The 24,466-nt window shown below is 37.6% G+C and overlaps 2 protein-coding genes across 3 annotated transcripts; both read left to right on the top strand.

Moving 5' to 3' along the window:
• Positions 1 to 214: 214 nt before the first annotated feature.
• LOC103723679 (peroxisomal nicotinamide adenine dinucleotide carrier) lies at positions 215 to 6,285 on the top strand. 2 transcript variants are annotated; one of them, XM_039124137.1, is made up of 11 exons: positions 219 to 534; positions 717 to 794; positions 885 to 959; positions 3,667 to 3,797; positions 4,070 to 4,124; positions 4,287 to 4,397; positions 4,803 to 4,871; positions 4,935 to 5,042; positions 5,302 to 5,370; positions 5,518 to 5,572; positions 5,810 to 6,285. In XM_039124137.1, the coding sequence occupies exons 1-11, from the start codon at positions 454 to 456 to the stop codon at positions 6,010 to 6,012; spliced, it is 1,035 nt and encodes a 344-aa protein (XP_038980065.1). In that variant the 5' UTR covers positions 219 to 453; the 3' UTR covers positions 6,013 to 6,285. The 2 variants fall into 2 exon arrangements, with proteins under 2 accessions (XP_038980066.1, XP_038980065.1); XM_039124138.1 differs by lacking the exon at positions 5,302 to 5,370 and having other exon boundaries at positions 215 to 534.
• A 3,009-nt stretch (positions 6,286 to 9,294) lies between these two features.
• Positions 9,295 to 19,884, top strand: LOC103723670. Its single transcript, XM_039124136.1, has 5 exons — positions 9,295 to 9,909; positions 10,601 to 10,716; positions 17,579 to 17,822; positions 18,109 to 19,299; positions 19,423 to 19,884. Exons 1-5 carry the CDS (start codon positions 9,550 to 9,552, stop codon positions 19,624 to 19,626), a joined length of 2,115 nt encoding a protein of 704 aa, XP_038980064.1. The 5' UTR covers positions 9,295 to 9,549; the 3' UTR covers positions 19,627 to 19,884.
• Positions 19,885 to 24,466: the final 4,582 nt, after the last annotated feature.

Raw genomic sequence — 24,466 nt, 5'->3', positions numbered from 1 at the left:
TTATTGATAATCAATTATTTGCTTTTCGCTGGAATTACGAAACTTTTTTTTGAGCAAAATACGCTGTGGCGTGAAAACTATATAAAACGAGCCGTGCCAAATTAGACGGACCGGGCCGGCCCGGCCCGTTATGGGTTTGTTGAACTAGCAATCAAGACTCACCTTTACCGTCTCCATCTTGCCACCTTCCAACTCGTACGGGTTTGTTGACCTAGCAATCGACTCGCCTTTTCGTCTCCATCTTGCCAACTTCCAACTCCCCCCTCTTGCTCTCATGAGGATATAAACCTATTCTTCATCAAAAGTATCAAAGATCGGTTCTTTCCCTCTCCTCTCCTCTTATTACCTTTGCTGTGAATGTGATCCGATCTCTCTCTCTCTCTCTCTCTCTCTCTCTCTCTCTCTCTCTCCTTCCTTTTTGTCGCTGTTCCTCGCGTGTAAGAACCGCGAGGGATGTCGGATGCTCTGATCAGTGGGTTGGCCGGCGCCGGCGGAGGGATCATCGCCCAGCTTCTCACTTACCCTTTGCAAACCGTACCCCTCTCTCTTTCTCTCTCTGTGTCTCTCTCGATTTCCCTCTTCTCTTCTCATCTCGATCTGTTAGATTCTTCTTTCCCCATCGATTCACAAAAAAAAAAAAAAGGGAAAAAGAAACAACTAGGCTAAGTTCTTGGATCAGTAGGTAGAGACTTAAACGCGATAATTTGGAATCTCAGGTCAACACTCGCCAGCAGACCGAACGCGATCCATCCGAGTCCAGCGCCCGGGATGGAACCGTACGCCAGATGTACCAGGTATCTACCATCTCCCTCCCCTTGCCTTCTCCATTTCCCATGATTACTGATATTTTTGTTCTAAATTTTGGGGACTCGTGGTTAATTTAGGTGGTGAAGCACGAGGGATGGGGGCGTCTCTACGGCGGCCTCGCGCCGTCGCTGGTCGGTACGGCGGCCTCCCAGGTGACTAGCTTCCCCTGCCTAGGCTAACATGCGCCCCCTTTTGTTGAGGAGTCCTCTCTCTCTCTCTCTCTCTCTCTCTCTCGTGCCGTGTGTCCTCCCCCGTCGCTGCGAGTGAGCGACTCACGTGGTGTGGATTTGTTGCGCATAGTTAGTTTTTAGAGTCTGACTCTTCCTTTCTGCCATGGTTCTTATTTTGACCAAAAAAAAAGGTCAAATATTAATCTCCTCCCACTCCACCCTGCCCGAACGGCAGGGAGTGGGGTCCGTTTCTGTCAATCTTTACACCTCACCTACCTTCTTCAATGATACACGTTGTCACTGCTGTGATTATTTATGTGCTATCTTGGTAACTGCGGAACCAAGTTGATCCCCTTTGGCATATGGCTTAGAAGGAAATAATATGCATTTTTAGATGTTGGGCAGGCACAGGGTTCGGCTTGTTGCCAGTGTTGCTTGCGAAGTGTGATCTTGATCATGTAATCTTGAATTTCTCTACCACAACTGTGCGCCCATTAGGTGTTAATTGAGTGAAATCATGTTCGGTAATTAACCTTTTACAAGCTAAGAATGGCATCGCACAATTGTTGTTCTGGCACATGGGCTACCTTTTGTTACTAGTTAACAGGGTAGGATTCGTCTTTTTGCTTCTGATGTAGCTGGCTGTGCTCATGTTAGAGCAGTATGAGCAGCTGATGCACCAAAAAAAAAAAAGGTAGGATTCTAAAACTTATTACGCATTGATTATGAGATACAACTTTCAAACAGTGAGGTTTTGTTTTAATAGAAAATCATTTTTATAATTGTTCTGCTAGAAATCAAGATAGAGAAAAGAAAAGAGGATAGATTCTTTTCAGTTATATATATATATATATATATATATATATATATATATATATATATATATATATATATATATATTCTTTTCTCAGTGGTTACCTTGTTAAGTTCATTCTACTTTCAGACAATAAGTGCTCTGCTTGCTTTGTCCTATTAAGTTGAGTCCATAATGTAGAAAAGCCAACAAAAGGATGGTGAAGGAATGAGACTGTGGTTGGAGTTAAAAGAGGTTTTGATGAGTGCTGCCCTCAGAAAATGAGAAAAGATTTTTTGAATTAGGGAAGCTAGACTCTCACAAAATCAGATATATGAAGAATGATGGACTTTTATCTCTTCCTATCTCAAGTTATTCTGATGCATAGCCATGTCCAAAGATTAGGAAATCATAGCATGTCTTTCTGAGCAAACTTGGCTTGAGATGTATGCTTTTCTGGTACAAGTTGAACAAACTAGAGTTGATATAAGAGGAGAAACTAGTTAAGAAGAGATACTGTTGTAAGTTAACATAAATTTCTGGTTTAGCAGGAAGTTAGATAGTCTTGTATAAGTAATATGTTTCCTGTTGCAGTAGGTCTGGTCGATGTGGATCTCTGCTTCATAAACAAGCTTTCAATTAACAAATGACTACATAGCAATGTAGAAGCTGCAAAGCAACCTATATGGTGGAGAAGATTAGTTGAGAATGCAGAATCTTTCAAGATAGTGGTATATTGCGCCATGACATGGTGCCATTATTATTCAGTGATTTTAGTAGTTTATGAAAGAATGAAGTGCATTGATATTTGTTACAAGTTTCAGGTTCTGTATGACAGGACATTCAAATGCCTGTATTGACAATGAATGTAACATACATAATGACCAAGTGGATGCCTTTACTATTTTACAGTCAATTAATTGAGCAGGAACTTTGAGAAAGGGTGATATTGCAGAAGATGTAGGTTGAAGGTAAATTCACATTCTACAACAGCTGTTTGATGGGAAATCAAACCAAGCTGGAGGCTGTTGAAGTTACTGGTTGATACTTATCATATTTACAAAACTCAAGGTGGCAGAACTTTAACAGCAGAACTGAGTTATCCCAAACTTAAGACCTGATACATATTGAATATGCATAAATTATCATTATTCAGGCCACTGGAAATTGCATTCTCTTTCTACACCACTCAGTTTTAGTGATTGTTGGTACTGAGTTTCCATGGGAAGAGCCAGATGTATGGTATCGGAAAGCTCATGCCTCTTATTTTCACCACAGTGTACACTTTTGGGAAGCTCCAGTGACGACATTACATCCGCTGGAGCATCTAATTTCAGCACTTTTAGAGCGAAGTCTTTGGGGCACTCTTATTATGGAGTAAACCTAAAGATTATTTCATGCCCTTGAATGACAGCTTTTTTTTTTCTTTTTGGCTAAAATACTAGACTAGTTGATCCAGAGCTTTGATTAATAAAGATATACAAGTAAGCCTCAATAAATCGAGAGGAAACCTGAAAAGAGTACTTCATAGCAATCTTGCTCTGATTAAATGGTTTATCACATGACCTGACTGTCTTGACTAAATTTGTCTCATTCCTTTGTGGTTTTAGACTTGATCTGATTACAATATTTAGTGCAGCAAAATATTGATAAATTTATGAATGGGCTATTTATATGTCATTTTAACTTATCGACTGATATTCATTCATCATTCTTTAAATCAAGACTTTCGATCAGCCGTTATGCATGGTTATGCTCTCTTCCCTACTCTTTGCATGTAATACATCCTTATGAAGTGCTTGTTTTTGCACTGGTTTGTTACCTGAAACTGCACAATGCTAATATACAGGTTTCTATTCAAGGCTTTCTTATTGAACCATCATTATTTTGGCACAGGGTGTATATTACTATTTCTATCAAATATTTAGAAATAGGGCAGAAACTGCTGCTCGTGATCGTTGGAAGAAAGGAATTGGAGATGGATCTGTTGGCATGTTCAAATCACTTGTTGTTGCTGCATTTTCCGGGTGATTAACTACACATGGATTTCTTATTTATAATATCAGTCTTGCGCCTGGAGTTGGATGTTAGTAATTCAACCATTCTGCAAATACCCAAATACTTGCTTCATAAATGGTGGATTTGTTGGCTGCAAATTCATACATGTTTGGATCAGATCCATGGGGAGCCGAAAGACCACTTTTGAGCTTGGCACCATCATTGAATGTGACTTTTTCCTTTATTAGTCAATCATGTCACATGTGATTTGCTAAGTTGCTTCATATTTTCCTGGGTGCAGATGTGTAAATGTGCTACTGACAAACCCTATATGGGTAGTAGTTACAAGGATGCAGGTGAGAGACCAGCTTAACATTACAGTTACTTATCGCATCTTTGATACTTTCTTAATCCTTTTCAGAACTGTCATGTACTCCCTGATTATGTTATTGGTAGAAATGTTTGTGGAAAACTGTTTTGCTTGGTTTTTGCTGTTAATATCTCTTGGCACCCTGCAGACACACAAGAAGACAGACAAAAAACATGTTACTCGTGCTTTGCCTTGTGTTCCAGATGAAGCAATTCAGGCTGCAATTATTGAGCCTCCATCTTACAGAACTGGCCATGTGGTATATCTTCATAGCCATGTTATTTATATATTAGATTGCTGTTTGTATGGAAAAAAGAACCTCTCATCTCTTTATCAAGTTTCTTGTTGACTTTTATGGATAGGAGAGTCGTTGTAACATCAATTGACATGCTCAATAAGTGCAATGTGCATATGGCCTTTGTGATTGGTAAATGAGCTGGAAAGTAACTAGGACTTTGTAATAGAAAAGATACTTCTCTCTTGTGAATTTAACAACTATTTGCTTAAAATGCCCTTGCGAAGTCTGTATGATACAATTTTTTTTTTTTTTTCGTTTTTGAAATTGAAATGTTAGCACCAATTGCATCATGTGTGGTTCTAGCCTGCTTTCCTCTTTCATTTAGTTAAATCAGCTGTGTAGGCTGAATTAAATTAACTCAAACAGGTTCAAGAACTCTATGATGAAGCAGGACTATGGGGTTTCTGGAAGGGTGTAGTTCCTACACTGATAATGGTTGGTAAGAGAATTTGTTTAAAGTGGTAACCGGGTTAGATCGTAACTTTGAATATCCTTCAGGTCAGCAATCCTTCTATCCAGTTCATGCTGTATGAGACCCTCTTGAAGAAGATGAAGATAAAACGAGCCTCAAATGGGAAAGGCACTGATGGATTTACTGCTCTCGAGGTAGACGTCAGTTTGTCGTTAGAATATGTTGTTAGCCACTAATTCATCAAAAGAACTTGAAAATGCTTAAATATTTCTCAATGATATAATGTAAAGCTGGGTTGATTTTTTTTTTGGTTTATGAAGATCCCTTGTTGGAAGAGTTTGATTGGCTATTCATTGCATTGCAATAGAAGTCTTTATGGTTACTTTACATTTAAGGAGCCTGTTTGCTTGTTAAGCGTATGAATGTCATGATAATACAATTAGCCATGTCCAGATTTTTCTTCTTGGAGCTGTTGCCAAACTTGGAGCTACTGTTGTTACATATCCCCTCTTAGTGGTGAAGGTGACCTATCTTTAATTTTGCTGATTTGTAGATTGACTAATCCCAGTTCTTTTTGTTTCCTATGCCAAGTATATTGCTATAGCTTGAGAATCATTCCACCTTGTTGGAGTTTCAGTTTCAGTATTATGATATGTTGTTTTATTTCAGTCAAGGCTTCAGATGAAACAAGGACATGATGATGACAAGAGACATCAGTATAAAGGTCTTATACCATCTCAAGAATACAACCTTTTAAATTAAGTGATGAATTAACATTTTCTTGCGTCCGCTATATGCCAAAAGAACCAGTTAAACTTTTTCAGAATCTTACTTGTCTTAGTTTCATCACTACAAAATGATTCTCATTTTTTTTTGTTCGTGTCGAGTATTACATTCTGATTTTTCTTTTTATTTTTATTTATTTATTTTATTTTTGGGGGGCTGGGTGGAGGGCATGCAGGTACATTTGATGCAATCACAAAGATGATCCGCTATGAAGGCCTGTCAGGTTTTTATAAAGGAATGAACACAAAAGTTGTGCAGAGCGTTTTTGCTGCAGCTGTCCTGTTTATGGTTAAGGAGGAGCTGGTGAAGGCAGCTCGTTTTCTGGTGACTGGAGAACTCAGATCGATCAACAATTCAAGATCAAAGGCACGTTCGTAGTTTTGCTTACTTTTTCTCTTTTTGCATTTTCAAATAGCAGCCAAGGGGAGCCATTTTTCAGCCAAAGTTCTATTACAAGAAAATCAATGACTGTGATGAGCCCTCAATAAAGAGGCAAACAAAATAAATTTGCTTCCTGTGGCGTTACATGATTACGTGATTGATTGTAATTGAGTTCCTAGAAATCAGAAAATCTTAGGATGGAGAAGCATAGTGAAACATTGAGATTAAAAACACACTTCAGTTTCTGCACGGCTTCTTTCTTGCTGGTTTATTTCATTAAGAGGATTTCTGTCTGCTGGCTCCATTCCATTTCTTTCAGCAAGGCTACAGCCAAGTACCGGTTGTCTCATTCGTGATTTCCGGTCATCCCTTGACGAGAACACAACGAATATGCTAATTCCATAGATCTTCTTATACAACATTAAATAAAATAAAGAAAGGTAAAGAAAACTCATAAATGTAGGAATGTAATGAAATTGAGGAAGAGATCCAGATGTGCGTTGCATTGCAGTGAAAATCGGCTAATGTGCAAGGTGAATTTATAGCTGATTGCTTAGCCTACTAGCTGAGGTTCTGGGGTGCGATCGCTCTGACGGGAATGCAAGACTGGGGATTGATTATGAGTCCAGGACAATATCCGGCACCTTATTCGGTTCTCCAGGTGTAAAGAATCATATATTTGGTTTATAGTTATCCAACATTTAGCTGGTGCACTTTATAGCATTTAAAACAAAATGTATATGAATGATGTAGGAAATAAGCCCATTTTATTATTGATCAAATAATCATTTTCTTCCACAATCAAGTCGTTGTCTGTAGTTGCATTTTTTACTCTTCCTCCTTCGGTCCTTCACTCTTCCCTCCTCTTCCAAAAAAAAAAAAAAACCAAACAAGCATGGAGTCCTGGATTAAAATAATAATAATAATAATAATAATAATAATAATAATAAAAGAGGGAAGGAAGACGAAAATGCTGCCATCCATCTCCCTCTCCCCCTCCTCCTCCTCCTCGATCTTCCTGGCTGCCGTCTCTCTGCCTTTCTCCCTCGAGCCTGGTCCGAGCTGGCCGTCCTCCCGGTCCTCTCCTTCTCCGCCTTTCCCTCGATAAAGGTCCTTTGGTTTACAAAATAGAAAAGCAAACTTCAATATCATAAAGATACATTTTGATTGGCTAATATAGTCCCAGCACAGTTGCTATAATCTGTTAGCCAACTTCCATATTCAAGCATCCATCTCTATCAAACAGATGTAGCAAGATGACAATAAGTGCCAGTTTGCTTATCATTCAGCTTTTCCAAGTCCAAGAAGGTGAACGAATTACTCATTTAATATGTTTGTATTATCAGATATAACCATGCAAAGAATTTAGGACTGCTAACCACAGCCATCTTATTTTAATTCGACAAAGCCAAACAATTACTTTTTTCTTTCTGCAAAGTTGTAATGATTTGTAGTTATCACTTATGACCACCCAATTTGTCATCCTTAAATGATAAGGTACAAGTCTAATAACTTCATTAGTCCTGCACACTCAGATCACAAGATGAAAAACACTCAAAATGAGGATCACGTCATAAGAATGAAAACCATAAGAAACACAGATATTATAAAAGTTTGCTAGAAGGAGCCACGCAACTCATTAGAACAGTACCAGTTCACCTTTCAACTGTTCTTTGTTCTGCTCATTATTCTGAGCTTTCTCCATGATCTGCTGTAATGAGGAGAGGATCCCTCCTGATCTCTTGTACCTGACTAAAGCCGATGCCCATGAGACAATTAAGTTTAGAATTTAATGGGGTTCGCCCTCTCTAATTACCAAAAAAAACCCAGCAACTAGTCTTCAAGGACTCGATTTAAACAATTAGAGAGAGAGAGAGAGAGAGAGAGTATAAGAAATAGATAGAACAAATGGAAGAGATGTAAGATTGAACCAGGATATATTGAGGTCTTGATAAACATCAATTTCCTCTCACCCAATCATCTCAGATCCTAGGTATTCAGAGCCCACTCCCATTTGTTTGCTACTCCGCAAAACTAGGCTGGAAGGCTTTGTATCCCGGATCAGAGAGCTTGGGGAGTATGAGTACGAGGCCCTAAATTAGGGGATAAGGCTAATGCTCTTTTGATGTTACAAGCATTTCTGAGTGGTTGAAGCTTTGGTATGGCAGCCAGGTTGTAGAAGGTCAAAAGAGAAATTTGATAGCAAGGAATGTTATAAGTGATGCTAACAAATATAAAACTATTAGAGTCGAAGAATTTACACCTGGTTTCTCCTTGCAAAAGTTCTCGTAAGTCCTTTGAAACTTGGTGTTTGTCAGAGTACTCTCGCCCTCTTTTTTTTTTTTTTGCAGGTCAATACACCATCATTGACTGAAATTTAAATGTTAAGATTCCTGATAATGACATTCCTTTATCTACTTTATAACCCAACAAACATTTGCAATGAAACAGGTGAGGCTTGCGCCCCTCTCTCTCTCTCTCTCTCTCTCTCGCTCTGTGCGCGCGCGTGCGAGGATCTCCAGAAAACTTTTCCTGCCCATGAAAAAAATAAAGTAACATTATTAAATTTTGCGGTTTTTGGATTCCATTAGAAGTTGAGCAAAAGTTTATGATCAAGTGCATGAGGCATGTACTAACAATTACATTGTGTGCCCATTAACAGCACAGTGTGAACTATTTCGAGAACCACATAGTTTGTTCTTCGGGAAATCAAAATTGTCATCAGACTAAGAAAACATTAGAAGGATTTCAAGTTCATCAAACTATAACTACTAAAGAAGATATGCTAATGCTTCTTTGTACCTTCCTTCACAATTTTGGAATTTTTACCCCAAACATAGCTTGAATCTCCAAAGCTACACTGTTGTTAAAGGAGATATTAGCTACAACTTATGATCAGCAGAAAAAAAGAAAAGAAAGAAGAGATGACTTATATTGTGTAGAAGTTTTGCACATATGTTGAATAGAAGAGATGTCACAAACACACACACACAGACCCCCACACACACACATATATATATATATATATGTATATACTCCATGGTCGTTTGCACAGTGGTAGAGCCACACCTACCAGGTGTTAGCTAGCATCCTGCCCTATCCTATTGCTCCTGTTGCGATGCAAGTTCATCCGGGCCCAGAACCAATCGCGGAGCTCACGTTCGAAGGCGAGGGCAGGGGTCGACGGCGCGGTGCGGATCTGAACCGGCATAAAAGCCTAATTCTATAAACTTGCCTCAAATCCGAAGGACCCCGTCTATTTTTATGGACGGCTCGCACTTGGATTGTCCATCTCCCCCTGCCCGGCTCTTTCCCTGACCTCGATCGGGTTTCCTCTCGCTCCTCCCCCACCCCACCCTGCCGCCAAGGCCAAGGCCCTCCGCCTTTCTCCTCGCTCGCTCGCTCGCTTTCTGTCTCTGCCTCCGGGGTTTGCTGATCTCCAAGAGTCTCGTTGGGCGCTTTTTCTTGCACTAGTCGAGGCTAGGCTAGGGTTCGCGATCGAATTTGTTTTCTTTTGTTTGTTAATTTTCGGCGATGGCTCCTCTACGACGGAAGGAGGGTTTTGGTAAGACCGAGGGGGCCGAGGGTTCGGATCGGCCCCTGGGCGGCGACTCCTCCGATGAATTCGTGGAAATCGAAGAATCCCGATCCCAAAGGAGAAAGAGAACCCCTGGTGGTCTCACCGAGAGGTTGAGGGATGTTCTCCGAGGTGAATCGGATGGGGATCTGTTGCTGGAGCGGAGGGATGTGGAGAGCGGGGTGTTGCAGTGGCTCCGTGCTCTGGATCTCCAGGTTCTTGGTGCCTGCCGTGCCGATGAGAGGCTCAGGCCCCTGCCGAAACTCAACGTCTCGACCGGCGCTGCTGAAGACCGGATCACTACACAGCTAAGCCAGGTCTGGTTTTTCTCGTGCTACCTATATTTTCGTAAATTGTTTTGTTCACTATTTTTCGCGTAAGAATCTTGCTTTGGCTTTTTTATTTACATATCTTATTCTAATCGTAATTTTCGTTATCTGATCACACCGACAAGTTAATGGATTGTATTTAATATATCGGGAACATCATCTGATAGATAGGATATGGAGGAAAAAGGTAGGCTAAGGTACTCGTTCTAGCTTATTTTTTATGTATTCAAAAAGGGCTAAAACATGCCCTGTATTTTAGCGATGGCTTAGTTTGTTTTTTTCTTTTTTTTTGTGGGAAAAAACAACTTTTGTCATGATGGTTTTTGATGGGCATATTAGTAAACTCTAGTTTAGACTGGTTCATTGTAAACACCTGGAATAATCATCTTTCAAGCCTGCTCATGATTGTATTCTTTTGAGTTGGTTATCGTTTTGATTTTTGACCTAAAGCATCATCTTTACTTTCTGAGATATGCAAAATGTGAGAAGACTTGTTATTTGCTTCCACATGCGGATGAGCAATATTTGCAGATCGCTTTTTCGCCCCTTTGTTTTCACCTCGAGACTCTGGCAGTTCATTCTTTGCCTCTATCATAGAATATATTATGCTGTATTTTTTTTTTTGGGTTTGTTGGTTGTCCTATTGTATTTTGATTACTTACTTCTTGATACTGACCAGCATTTTGAAGTGTCAGAAGTTGGAATGCTAGCCAGGTGTTTGTGCACTCCACTGGTTTCTATTCGTGTAGGAAAGGTTAACAAACAGGGGATCCTTCTATATCCAACTTCAACTAGGTAATCGACATTACTCGATTGCAGTCATCTCATATCTCGTGACTTGTTACTCTATTATAGTGACTTGTTTATCCATCTTGTATCCTATTGTTTAAAGCTAATTTTCATGTTTTATGGTTTCATGAAGAACTTTTTTTACTACTATTGCAAAACTTGTCCATGTTCCTCCTTCTTCTGCTTCTGCTTCTTTCTTTTTTTGGGTTCATCTAGCTCTTATTCATCAATCAGTTCACAACTTCACATGGCGATATGCATAATATGTACATAGGAATAAGACATTATATTACTTGCATGAAGTAGAAATAAGTAACCGATGGCAAAAGATTGCCTTATATGAGTATCTGTAAAAAGGTTTACAAACAAATTTACAGACAAATGGTAGCATATTGATAATTTATTCTGTACATGGAGCATCAAATTATTTTAATATTTATATATTTGCATCACTTCATTTATCCTCTCTTTTCTTGCAGTGTTTTTTATGTTCCCATGCAGGTCAGTTCTTCTATTGTATAATGCTGCACATCATTTAATGCTCCCTTTAAATGCATGAAAAATAGAAGGAAAAAAAAATATTTGATCTAGATTTTGGTAATTGCGTAGTTTCAAGCCTAAAAATGATTGAACCTATGCGAGGTACTCTCTATCTATCTTACAGCTCATCTTAGAATTGATAATTGCATGAAACGATTTATATCTTTCTAGTAACATTCTAGCAAAATTATTAGTGACAATTACATCTTTGAAAGATAAATTAAAACTTTATACTTTCTTGAGATTTTTTTTTTAACCATAGAACAGTCATCAAGATTCAACTGTAGTGTTAGACACAAGCAAGACAAGAAAAGTAAGCACCAATAGGGGTCCACAAGAGGGCTACCTAATGGCAACTCACAAAGTGTAGTTAATTGATAGATGAGAAGCTGAGATTCTTCTCTTCTGTGATCAGTTCATTCTCTTTCTTCACTCTTTCTACCATTGCAATACCAGCTAATCCTGATGAGAAATGAAAACCCATTGATATTGTCAGTTTACTTGCTAAATACTTTTTCTAACCAATCATGCCATGAATGCTAATATGATTCTAACTTGATGTCTTCTAAGCAGGAAAAGATCTAATGAAGTTTGTTCCATGCCAATTTTCACCTTGTACTTAGAGTAGGTTTCACCTAGCTTTGCTTTATGAAGTACCCAAACTCAAGTTTTGCTTAAATTGGCTCCTATACCTTGAGACATTAATTTAGGGTGCTATTCAAAATGAAATTGTCATTGCAAAACTGACCACGAGAGAGTTCTTGTTTACCATCAAACTATCCTATATTTTATATTATAGACACCTATGTTGCATTTTGGGTCAATCAATATCATCTATACTATTTCTCAACATAGTGATGATTGCTTGTGCTGTATGGATAACCCCATGTATTGCTCGGTGGCTAGAAGATTGTTTCTAGTTGAGAGCAACTCCTAGTGGGATGGCGAGTTTCGTGTTGGGATGGGGCATTATCCCAAGTGTTAGGATAGGGCAAGATTGGATGGGGATCAAGACAGGACAGGACATCCACCATCCCAATTGTTGGGATCTGGTGTGCCCCATTCAACAAAAAAACTGGGATGGCCCATTCCACCGGATTTAAATAATTGGTTGAGATTTGAAATTAAATCCTTCTAAAAATTTTAAGTATAGTTCACCCCAATAAAAAAAATAGCAGCATTGAACATAAATTTTTTTGGTTTATCTACACTAATAATCTCTTTAGTGAATTATTGCGAAAATGTTGATACATTTCTTCTTGTAGGGAACAAACATCTCTTTCCTGTAGAGGACAATGAGATAGATCTATATTCATAATCTATCTACTCACAAGAAATACTGATGATTCTTCTTGTGAGAACATCTTATCGCTATTGCATCTGAAATCCTTTATGCAAAGCCTTATGCGACATGCTACGGGGAAGTCTCAGATGCTATAAAAATCCTTAAAATGACGTACCATTGCTTTCTCCTTTCATTAGATTATGATAGACTCTTTTTGACTAGTCTAATTCAATGTGGCTCTTCAACATGCTTAAATACATAGCTTATTAACTCCAAGTTCAATCTACTGCTCATTTTGTTTGCTAGCGAACTCTAATCACATTTTTCCATTTTGAGGAATATAGTCATCACATAGCTGTATGGAGAAAGAAGTAAATAAGCAAATGGGTGTTGCCCTCTATCCTTTGCCTTTCTTTGTTCCATCTTGATATAAATCTTGACATAAATGATAATTTTATACAACTTGGGCTTCGCCTTGTATATCCACCAGTATTACAATTATAACATGTATAAACAATTCATAGGTTTGAAGTTGACATTTGGTAAGAACCAATTACAGTTAGTGGAGTGCTACACTACTCTAAATATCTACAGATTCTTTTCCTATGATTTTTTTATGGCCGTTTGATCCAATTGGTTGGATCGAATTTATCCACCGGCAACCGGTTGCTGCGGTTTCGTTCATGATTTGTGTGGTAATATTGTTGAAGTGAAGGGGTGTCATCAAGGTCCTTCATCCCCCTCAACGTTGATTGCTGTTGGCGAGGTAGAATCTCATGGTGATCCTATCAAATTGTCCTCGAGATCGAGTCCAGCGGCACCAGCTTGATGGTTTCCAGACCCCCATTATCGCCTACTCATCCAGGAGATGCATTGGATTTGGCCTATCGAATCGGGGATCCGCCAGATTGTGTCCTTCGCCGCCGTTGCCGCATTGACAAACTCTGTCTTTAAGATCAAGTCCAGCAATGTCGAAGGGTCGCAAGGATGTGGCAGTAGACACGTAGCGGGGCAAACAACTCTCTGGGAAGGGGAAGCACTGCTCGATCTTCATTGAACCACAAAGATTGCTGAGATGCCCCATGCTTGCCATGCCACATCATGTCAGTGATGATGAACAGGGTGGACATGAAAGGTGGAGGGGAAGGGATTGGAGGAAGATTGGATCAATGGGTGGAGGAGAGGACTAGGGCGAGGGAGAAAGGAGGAACCAGTCGGTCCTGCTAAAGCACTGGCCAGTTGCAAGGATCTCTTTTATATTCACTTTAGGACACATCCACCACCAAACTTATTTATTTTTTATTCACGTCAGGACATGTTGGGGACTGACCAAACCTTTTATCACAACAGCTGGGATTACAAAATAAAAATTTCAATAAATTTGCAACTGGTATCAGCCATTTCTTCTTGTTTTTCTTTTATCCCCCTCACAAGGCAACAGTGAAGATTGATTCTAACTTTTTCAATATGTGTGTGTGTGTGTGTGTGTATGTGTGTATGTACATACACATACACACACATACACACACACACACATATATATACATACATATGTATATGTATATATCTATACATATATATATACACATATACATACATATGCATATATATGTGCATACATACATACATATGTATATATATGTATGCATACGTATATATATACACATATGTATATGTATGCATACACACACACACACATATATAAGGGCTCTCTCTCTCTCTCTCTCTCTATGTCCCCCTCTCCCCCTCCCTCTGTCTCCCCTCACCCTGCTTTCTCTTATATTTTGAATAAATTTATTAACCATAAGATGGTCAAATGATGTTTCTTTGATGCATAGAGACGATATTCTTTAGAATGAGATTTTCATTATCCAGGTTTTCCTTTGGAACTGTATTAAGTAGGACTTTTTAGATGGACATGACCATAAACTTAAGATGGAACTGGTCTTTGCCACCATGCCACATTGACGGAAATCAGTACTATGATATTGGCCGGCGATAGGTTCATGATTCTATATTTGGATGTGTCATTTTCATTCTTACCTAGAAAATTAATAGTTGGTGTGATAGGACATTCGAGAAGTTTCTTTAATATTATAATTCCTTTACGAGCAATGGATCTCTGCAATTATTGTTTGTGTGACTGTTAGTTAATTAGACTTATGGGATTTACTTGTAGCTAGCTTATTGATAAAGATGCAATATTTGGTTGAACCTTTTTTCACCAAATTTTAGTTCAAAATTACTGTAAATGGCTGGAAAATGTATCCTGTATTTGTCGTCGTTTACAAATGGTTGCAGGATTCTATATTTCAGCTTATAAGTGACATCACTTTTCATCCTTCCAAATAAATATATCTTTTGATTTGTAGGTAAAGTGGGCGTGTGTGATGTTCTGTTAAGATCTCTGATTTATGAGGAAAAGAAGGTAGTTTCTTTCATAGCTCTGTGGTATATTGCTTTGCATGATGATTCCTATCCCATCTCCTCATGGTTTAGATGGGACAAGCCTTGCTAATATCTTATAAATATAATAATTATTTAGAAGCTTTACCTGCTTAACTTTCAGACAGGCTCAGAAACGTATGCCATTTTGTTTTTATGAAATATGCTGTTTCAATTGCATTGGTGTATCCTTTATAGTATCGATTTTTTTTTCCTTTTATCTTTTACATGGTTCATATTCTTATGTATTTGTGTGAATTAACTTCCAAATGTGCTTAAGCGTTATTTCTCTGTGATGAGTTAATTGTTGCAGAATGCTTTCTGTTCTAAACAATTGCCAGATTCTCGTGGTTGGACTCATTCTAACAAACTATCAGTTTCACCTTTTATCCTTGGTGGTTCTGTTGTTTTTAAAGCAGATACCTGTGGCAAATGATTAGTGAACTTAGTCTGTTTTCAATTTGTTCATTTTTTTGCTGAAGGATGTAGGTACAATTAATAAAATTTCTCACTTATAGCGGGTTAGTCTAAGCTCTTTAAATTCTGGCTTCTATATGTTGCAATCATGCCTATGAGCTGTCCAGAAGCAAAAGCCTTTTTTCCGTGCAGATATTTAATGGGTAAACAGTGGTGTATTTTATAGAAAAGGAAAATGGTTATATTTTTAGATGATCCAGATTAGTTTACGTTCTGCATTATCAAACATAAATGAAATAACTGTCAATGGTATATATAAAGAATTTTTTGACTATCAGATGCATGCATTCATGCATGCATGCAAATTTTTGTTGGTTTTATTCTCATGCAATTTTAAACCTGAATTTGGTGTATTATTTTCTTTGAAAAAATCCTACTCTTGGATTCATATATTCAAATTAATTAATCCATTACTTCTATATAGAGGACTATCTAGCTTATTTGTTACCTGAGAAATATATGACATTTCTTGGATGGGCTTCTATTGTCTTTCCATTATATGTTTTTTATTTACATAATTTGAATAAGCTGTTTTAATCTGATAATTCATGTGGGAAGAACCATTATTTAGCGGTTTCACTTGGATTATAGCATTAATCTCACGTCATCAATCTTTACATTGCTATATACAATTAATTTGTAACTTGATTGGCATTCTATTCGTTGTCGGTTCACATGTCTTATTAGAAGTCATTTGGTCTAAGTCCCATGTTTTCCATTGTTTGGTAGTTTGTAAATGTGTGATGCATTCACTACCATGTCTTTCTTACATGTCTTCTTATGAACTTTTTCTTCTGGAGGTCAGACTGATTAATGAAGTTCAATCTAGTCTGTAGTTTTCATCTTGTAATCTAATATTACTTTGTTATTTGATTGGTGAATTTTAATTTGGCAAATTGAGTATTGGTTGCTTAACTCCTGAGAAAAGTGGGCATCAATTTTTGCCAAGTTCGAGGTATTACTCTGCAAGTTTTGCAGATATGGGTTTTCATAATTTTGGTTATTCTATGTTTCTAATGTTATTTGTGTTTTTCAGGTCTTTTTTATTCAATGACCCTCCCCCCCCCCCCTCCTCTTCCCTCTTGTTTTTTCGAACTCAGAGTGCTTATTCTACTTTTTTTTTCTTTTCTTGTTTTGGATTTGATTTTTTTTTTTGTTTTCTTTTTTTTTTGACAAGAAAAAGTTCTCATGATTGGATCTGTCTATATAATGTGTACCCTTTTTATACTTGAATCTTTTTACAGTGTCCAAGATCTTACATTTGACTTAATTGGGAGTTACATATTGTTGTGCTGTTCCTGGGTGAACTTTCCTACTAGGCATCTGTAATAGTTACTATTTTTGCTGTAGTTACCATATTAGTGTTGATTCTGTTATGCTTATTGAGGACGGTCATTCCTTGCACAGGTTTTCCCCATATTTTTATGAAATCTGAAATTGAGTTTGAACAAACATTTGATTTCTTGTATCTAATTTTCTAATTGATTTTTTACCATCCTATGGGCTAACTTGGTTCAGCATTTACAAGCTGGATTATGCATAGTGATTGATGATTTCAGAAAGATAATGATCATGGCATGAACTGCTGATTTAAGCACAATCTAGATAATGTTCTTTCTGTGATGATGCAATGTTAATAGTTGGTGTTGCATTTCAATGAAGAACTAATGCAAGAGATTGTATATAATGTTGTCCTAAAGCTTCAGAACCTCTTTCAGGCAATACGCTGGATTTTTTTTCTTTACAGCATTTATGTTATTCATTCCGTTGAACCTGCTTTTTTTGAGATAATAGTAGCATCATGTTACAATACTGCCTTATAAGTGGGAGTCATAATTCTGGGTGCATCAAGGAACATGTTTGCACGGTTGATTGAGAATTTTCTTTTTTTTCTTTTCCATGTACATTTAAGAGAAATATTTGTGTTCAGTTTGTCTTATGCATTGAATTGTATGTTTTATTTCATCCTACATATTTTTATTCTTGCAAGTGGTTGAGGTTTTGAGAATTTTTACTGTCCAAATACAATATTTGTTTTACGCTAGCAATTTAGCAACCCATTGAACTCTATATTTTGTTGTTGAAAGCTTCTAAGCTCTAATTTGTTTCTTTTTCACACAGGGGACGTTTGAATCTTACTCTCCTGCCTTCGTCTAAAATGCACTTCTCATTCACTGGGGATGATGGTTGTACTGAGAGGCTGGCTGTAGTGAGCATTGACTCTGACAGCTCAGATGTGATAATTGAGGAAATATCTGCTGATAGTTCTAGTCGGTGCTTCCTGGTAAAGCTTCCAGGATCTCTAGTCTTGTACTATTGGTGCTCAGAGAAGTCAGAGATCTATGGAAAGGAGTTGCTTGCAAAGGTTTGTTCCATGATCTGGATCCTGAAAATCTTTGCACATGTCAAAACAATGATATAATGTAGCATTTTGAACATTCTGGTAGAGTAGAAAGAACTTTGCTTCTTTTCTGATTGGTAGTTTTATGTAACTTTCCCTTGTCTCAGAAAGAAGTCATTAAGCATTGCTTGTAATATTGTCAGTCCGTTGGTTGTTTCTTGGTTTGTATCTGTGGAGTGTATGATAGGATGATATTTCTGTAATGTTGTCTTCTGGGATATTCTCATGTCTTGTCTTATCTATGCTGCAGATGAAAGACTTTCTAAGAAGGAAACCCACTTTATCCCATTTAACTGGAATATCTGAGTCTCGCATTAATTCTTTTGCAACTCATCTTCGGGCATATCTTCTTGCATCGTCAACCATTGCAGAAGCTAATTCAACTGCTTCATCAAACAATTTGCTGAGTACTTCCAGTCCACTTGAGTCTGATTCCCAGTTCTCATCTATGGTTTCCAAGTCTTCCCAATTCCGTCCGAGAGCAGCCCATACGGCAAGGGTGCATCCTTTTCACCAAGGCAGTCTTAGTCCAAGATCAAGCACTTTCAAGGATGGGATTCTGAGAACCTTGTCTTATATAAGGAGCGGGGCCGGAGAGAAACTCAAGCAGCATGGGGAGAGCCATCTCAGCTTATCGGCCATCAACATCCAACAAGTTCCTTCAATTCCCACATGTGCAGCCAATGCCCTACCCACCAAACAATGTGAAGATGACAATTCCAGTGTCAGTGGATGCTGTGGCTCTTTGCCTCGTTCCTCGCCTGATATGCCTTGTTTAGCCTCCTCTCACTCGTCATTTAATCCTTTATCAATATATCTTCCTCCATCTCAGGTTCCTATTCCAAGCTCTCTGTTCACACCTTATTATTGCTGGTGCCCCCCCTCCCCCTCTTCGCTAGAGTATACTGTAACCCCACCGTGTCTGCCATCTGTATCTACTGAATCTTTACCTCTGCCACCTCTGTCTTCATTGTTGCCGGCTGCAGGACTGCCAATTTCAGTTCAAACAAAAATGTCTGTGGATGCTGCTGAGCTTACCTCGTTGAACTTCCCAGCTCTTTTCCCTGATCCGCTTGTTGGCCTCCCACTTCCTGTGCCCTCACTGGTTACCTTGCCAAATTCACAACAAATTCCTACTTTTACACCATTCATCTCTGATCCCATTGTGCACATTCCAGTAATTGATGTTTGCTCCTCTGGACAGGGTTACCTTGTTAGTGCTGGACCTGCTATATCATCAGCCATTCCACCTTTGTGTCCGAGTCTTGTAAATCCTCTCATACGCGACAGTGAATCACTGGCGGAGAAGAGCGCCAGGGAAACACTTCGAATGCTTATGGCCTCAGCACCAACACCAACGACCCCTCAATTAATGAACGTACTGCCTGCAGTCCTGCCTGCAGTCTTTAGCAGTGTGAATGAGAATTTTCCTTGCACCGATGTGAGTTTATATGGAAGTCCTTTACCCTTCTTATTGATGTACATAATTATTTTAGTTGGGATTGGTAGTGGTTTCTCCGTAGTTTTCAAGTCATCACTGATTTATATGATTTGTATTTCGAAGGTAAAAAAACACGGTGCAGTAGCTGCTGGTTGTGGTCCATTTCTTTGTAACAGGACTCTAGCTATTGATACTGTTGGAAGCAGCGTATCCTCCTCAGTGGGGTTGTATCCCTTGGGGAAAGGGGTTGTTGATGAAGGTGGCAGTGCTAAGACGGCGAATCAGGAAGAAAGCAGCGACAACAATTGCAGCCTGCCAAAGAGTTGAAGTTCATGAGCGCAGAAATCAGTCAGAGTGTGGCAACTTGTCATCAGATTGACAGGGCTATGTTGTTTGAGGATATGGTTGATCATTGTGCAGTGTACATGTGAATAGTTCTGAGGGTAGTTGGAAGAGGCGATGAAGCCTCTTTCCTTTGTTTCGTCCATCTCGGTCAAGATAAGGCCATTTATGAGAATTTGTAATTGACCGACTGGAATCCTTCTCTTTTAATGATGCAATTAATTTTGATTCTTGTGGCTATAATTCTTCAAATTTTTCTTCTGCTGTGAGGTTTGATAAAATTCGAAGATGGTAACAAAGCTTGCAAACCTGTCCTAGCACTTCTTTGGGTCTGACCCATCTGCAAACCCCATTGACTATTGTTTTTAGGTAATCTTTCTTGTAACTATAATCCACCGCTGTACTGCATCTTTTAAATTGTGAAGTTGCTTGTGGCAAACCTAGTATTTGAGCTGGGCGTGGCTATACTTTCTAAGGTAACATTCCTGAGAATATGTATAAAAGTAAATAATCAATATCAGAAAAAAAATGTAAATATCATGAAATTCCATATCTAGCACTACTCAAATAAACTGGTATATACATGTACATAGTATATTTTATCAAATAACCATTCTACTCAAAAATAACATATTATATATCTTTAAAATAATAATTCTATTCAACAATAATATATCAAATAATAATTTACCTGTCATTTTCTAAATAGGAAGATTCAGATTCGGTAATAATTATGTTTTTGGTTTTGAACTATCTACGATCATGTTTCAGCCTATGATTAATAAATCAAAGTTTCATGCTTTTATCCATGACAGGCAATATATAACACCAGGCTTCAGAGGTGGTGGCAAACCATAATGTCACGCTTTTACTCGTAACTGGATATCTATAATACCATGGTTTAGTCTGTGCCGGCAAATTATAGTTTCATGCTTTGCCCCTGACCGGTAATCCATAATATAATGCTTCATTTTGTGATGACAAATCAAAGTGCCATGCTTCGGCTAGTAATTGGTTATCTATAATACTATATTTTAGCTTGTGGTGACAAACCACAATGTGATGCTTTACTCCGTGACTAACAATTCATAATGCCATGCTTAAACCTGCGATGCCAACCCAAAGTATCATACTTCGGCCCGTGATTGCAATCTATTATACCCATGCTTCAGCCTGCGACAATAATCTATTTTACATGGTTAGTCCAAATATCTCTCACTTGACCATCCAATTATACATATTCATTTTCATGCTTGCCAAATAAATTTCAATCTAATACTATATTCCTAGAAAATTCGATGCAAACAGATGTCATATTCCATTTAAAACAAAATTATATATATGCACACACACAGATGATTACAAGCAACTATCATATTCCATATAAAACCAAAATCATTGACACATAATACATAAATACATAAATAATTAATATATGTGTGTGTGTGTGCACAAGTGATCGTTTATAGGGATATGTTAGCTTTCCCTTTCAACATGAAAGAGAAATGGGCATTCCAGGAAGCTTGTAATAAGTCTCATGGCTAGGGGTACATGCATGAGCATGCTATTAACATCGAATTAGCCTAAAAAGAGTATAATCAAAGGAATCTAGATAATTAGAATAGCATTGGTGTAAGTGCCTTGACTTTTAAAGACTTCTGCTATCGTCATACCGCCTGTTGAAAGAAGATAAATAGAGTTTATGATTAAAGTAGTCTATTGTTACTATTACTTGTAGAGTCCTACTGGTATAAAATAAATAAAGACAAATAAAATTAAAGGTAAATTACATTCATTGATGTATCGAAAGGGATCCTCCCCTGATAGTACAAGTCACTTATTTATGCTAAAAGATAATTACATGTAATTACCTACTCCCAATATCAATCTACGTCTGCCCTTTACTTTTAGTAGTTCTAGTAACTGATGCTGGTTGTCTTCCTACTACTCATGTTCATTGAACAACCTGGTCCTGCACCATCTGCCAAATTGATGGTCGTGTTCAATCAGCCTCAACTCGTTATTAGCCTTCATTTAGCCTATCCTATAATAATTTGTTTTAGTCGTCTCCCTTTAATTGGCCCATAACACGATTCTTTATGCTTTGAGGCATTTTTGGACTGATTTGGTCAACTTCTTTTATACTGCTTTTGTACAGTTTGGTCCATCAAACATCATTTTTACTAATCATCTAGATGATTGCACCAACTTTAAGCCTTGGCTCGAGGCTTGAGATCCCTATTTGGTCCTACATTAGAGCCGCCATACGTATGGTGATCTCCAAATTAGGATGTGGTGTAAATGGGATCCTTACAAATTATTTATATTAATCATAATATATGGTACGTGTATATGTAAAAAATCTATAAATATAGCAGTGATCATAAATAGGGATCCGTACAGTATTGGTCAATCCACTTGTACATTTAAGATGTCAAATTATTTTAACGTCGGTACAAAACGCACTTATCCTAGATCAACCACGAGCAAAATTAATTAATTAATTAATTAATCTTCTCATTTAAAGTTTTAATATTGGAATTACCCTTAAACCTAGATTTTTCTATCCTAACCTAATTCAAAATTAAAATAAATAAAAAGGATAGAGTTTTACCTCGATTTAAGACCAGCATGCAAAACTCCTTACTGGATTTTTTCTTGTCTCCATGGTTACACCTCTGCGCAAAATCAGGACCAATGGTTAAAGAAGGTTTTCATAAAGAGTAAGGATAACGATGGAAAAATATGGAAGAACAAGGGCGGTTTGGTGGTGGGGTCCAGCAAGCCGAGTCAATCAATTTGATCTGGCGACAACTTGGCAGATCGAGGAACTGGAGTTCAATCAGGACAGAGATAACATGACAGGGTCGTCAATGGTGGGGTCCAGAGTGGAGCTGACGCAGCGGGGGGGTCACGGTAATATGAGTTCAGGACCCCTTACTAGGGTGTCCATCGAAGAGTATGGGTTCCTCCACTGAAACATGTAGGGAGGGAAGGGGAGAGAGAGAGAAAGAGACAAAGGGAGAAGAAAAAAAGGGGAGGGTGGCTCTGGGTGTTTAAACAGGGGTGGAGGAAGGTCGAGGATGGCGAGAAAAAGGGAGAGAAGAATATGCTTGGTGGTCTTACATAATTGGCTCTGATGTTGTGCAGCTATAATGGAAACCAATCTAAGGTCCTGTTTGGGAGAGCTTTTGGAGGGCCAGAAAGTACTTTTTGGCTCTCCAAAAGTACTTTTAGATAAAAAATGGCGTTTGGTAAAATTTTCGGAAAGCTATTACAGCTTTTGCGGAAAGCTGAAAACAGCTTTTGGGGAGAAGCTCCAATTTGGAGCTTTCCGAAAATGCTGTTTTCAGTTTTGTCGAAAAGCTGTTTTTTGGACCAAAATATTTCCATTTAAATTACACTTTTTTTTCCCAAAACCCTTATCCCGCATCTTCCTTTCTCCCTTTCCCTCTCAATCTTCTTCTTCCTTTCTCTCTATTTGTTAGAGAGATAAATGGTCATTAGAATTATGAAAATTAATTTAAACTAATAATTATAATATTTTATATATTTATTATTATATTATACTATATAAATAATATTATATTATATTATATCATAATACATTGATATATTATGTTAATAATTTAATATTATATTAAATTATTATTCTATAATACATAATGTTATAGTACTATATTATAATAATATTATATTACATTATATTAATATTATACTATATCATATATTTATGTATTAATATATATTATATTTTATTATGCTCTATTATATAATACCGGTAATGTCCTTTATGGTCATTTTGTCACACAAAGGTACTTTCTCAGTTTGTTTACCAAACACATGTTAAAGTGCCACAGCACTTTAGAAATGTAGTTACCAAACAGCAAACAGCTTTTTATAAACACTCTGCTTCAAACAGCTCTACTTCCAATAGCTCTACTTCCAAAAGCTCTACTACTAACAGCTCTCCCAAACAGAGCCTAAGTTGTCCAATGCTCTCTTACCCACAAATCCACTATTAACTGAAAAGGCTTCAAGCCCCTGCCCTGGATACATGATTTCTCGGTTTCATTTTTTCTAATAAGAAAAACATATGTTCTTCAATCATACAAACATAAATAGGTTGAAATGCACTAAATTGCATTATTGAGTTCATAGTTCGTAGATTGATCAGTAACAGTAGCAGTCATAGAATTTTTCTTTTCATAACAAAATAAAAAAAATTATAATTTAGAGTTTATAGTTTACAAATAAGTCATTAATATTCAAATATTTATGGAACCATTCTTTCCATATTAAAATATAATTTTCATAATATTTATGCTCAATCCTTGCTTTAAGAAAAAGGTGACATCATCCGTGTTAAATATCATTTTCACATTTTCATAAATCATAAGTATTGAAAACAAGTGGTACTTTAAAAACTAATAAAGAATACATGGACTACTTACAAGCTTAAAAACTAATAAAGAGTATCAGAGTTGCTTATCTCTTTTCGTCTTGAACCTCAAAAGTTCAATCGGGCAAGCTACTCAAACCTATTCAAAGCTATTAAAGCCCATAGGTAATAACCTGACACCCAAATATATAATAAGAAAGCTAAGAGGGCCGAAAATAGGTTTAACTTGGGAAAAAAAGATCCAACTTGAGGTACTATAGAGTGTGAGGCTTCATGCCCGAACCGAGATGGAGAAAGAAGCAACCTAAGATAAGGTGAGAGGGGGCGGCAATCCGAAACAAGGCGCAGTATGAATGAGGCCTACAGTAATAAGAATCCCGATCGGCATGGTGCATTGCTAATGTAGCGCACCTAGTGTTGGGT

This window comes from Phoenix dactylifera, chromosome 3, assembly GCF_009389715.1.
Source record: "Phoenix dactylifera cultivar Barhee BC4 chromosome 3, palm_55x_up_171113_PBpolish2nd_filt_p, whole genome shotgun sequence".
Classification (NCBI taxonomy): domain Eukaryota; kingdom Viridiplantae; phylum Streptophyta; class Magnoliopsida; order Arecales; family Arecaceae; genus Phoenix; species Phoenix dactylifera.
The sequence above is the reverse complement of the archived record's forward strand: the minus strand, read 5'-3'. Positions and strand labels throughout refer to the sequence as shown.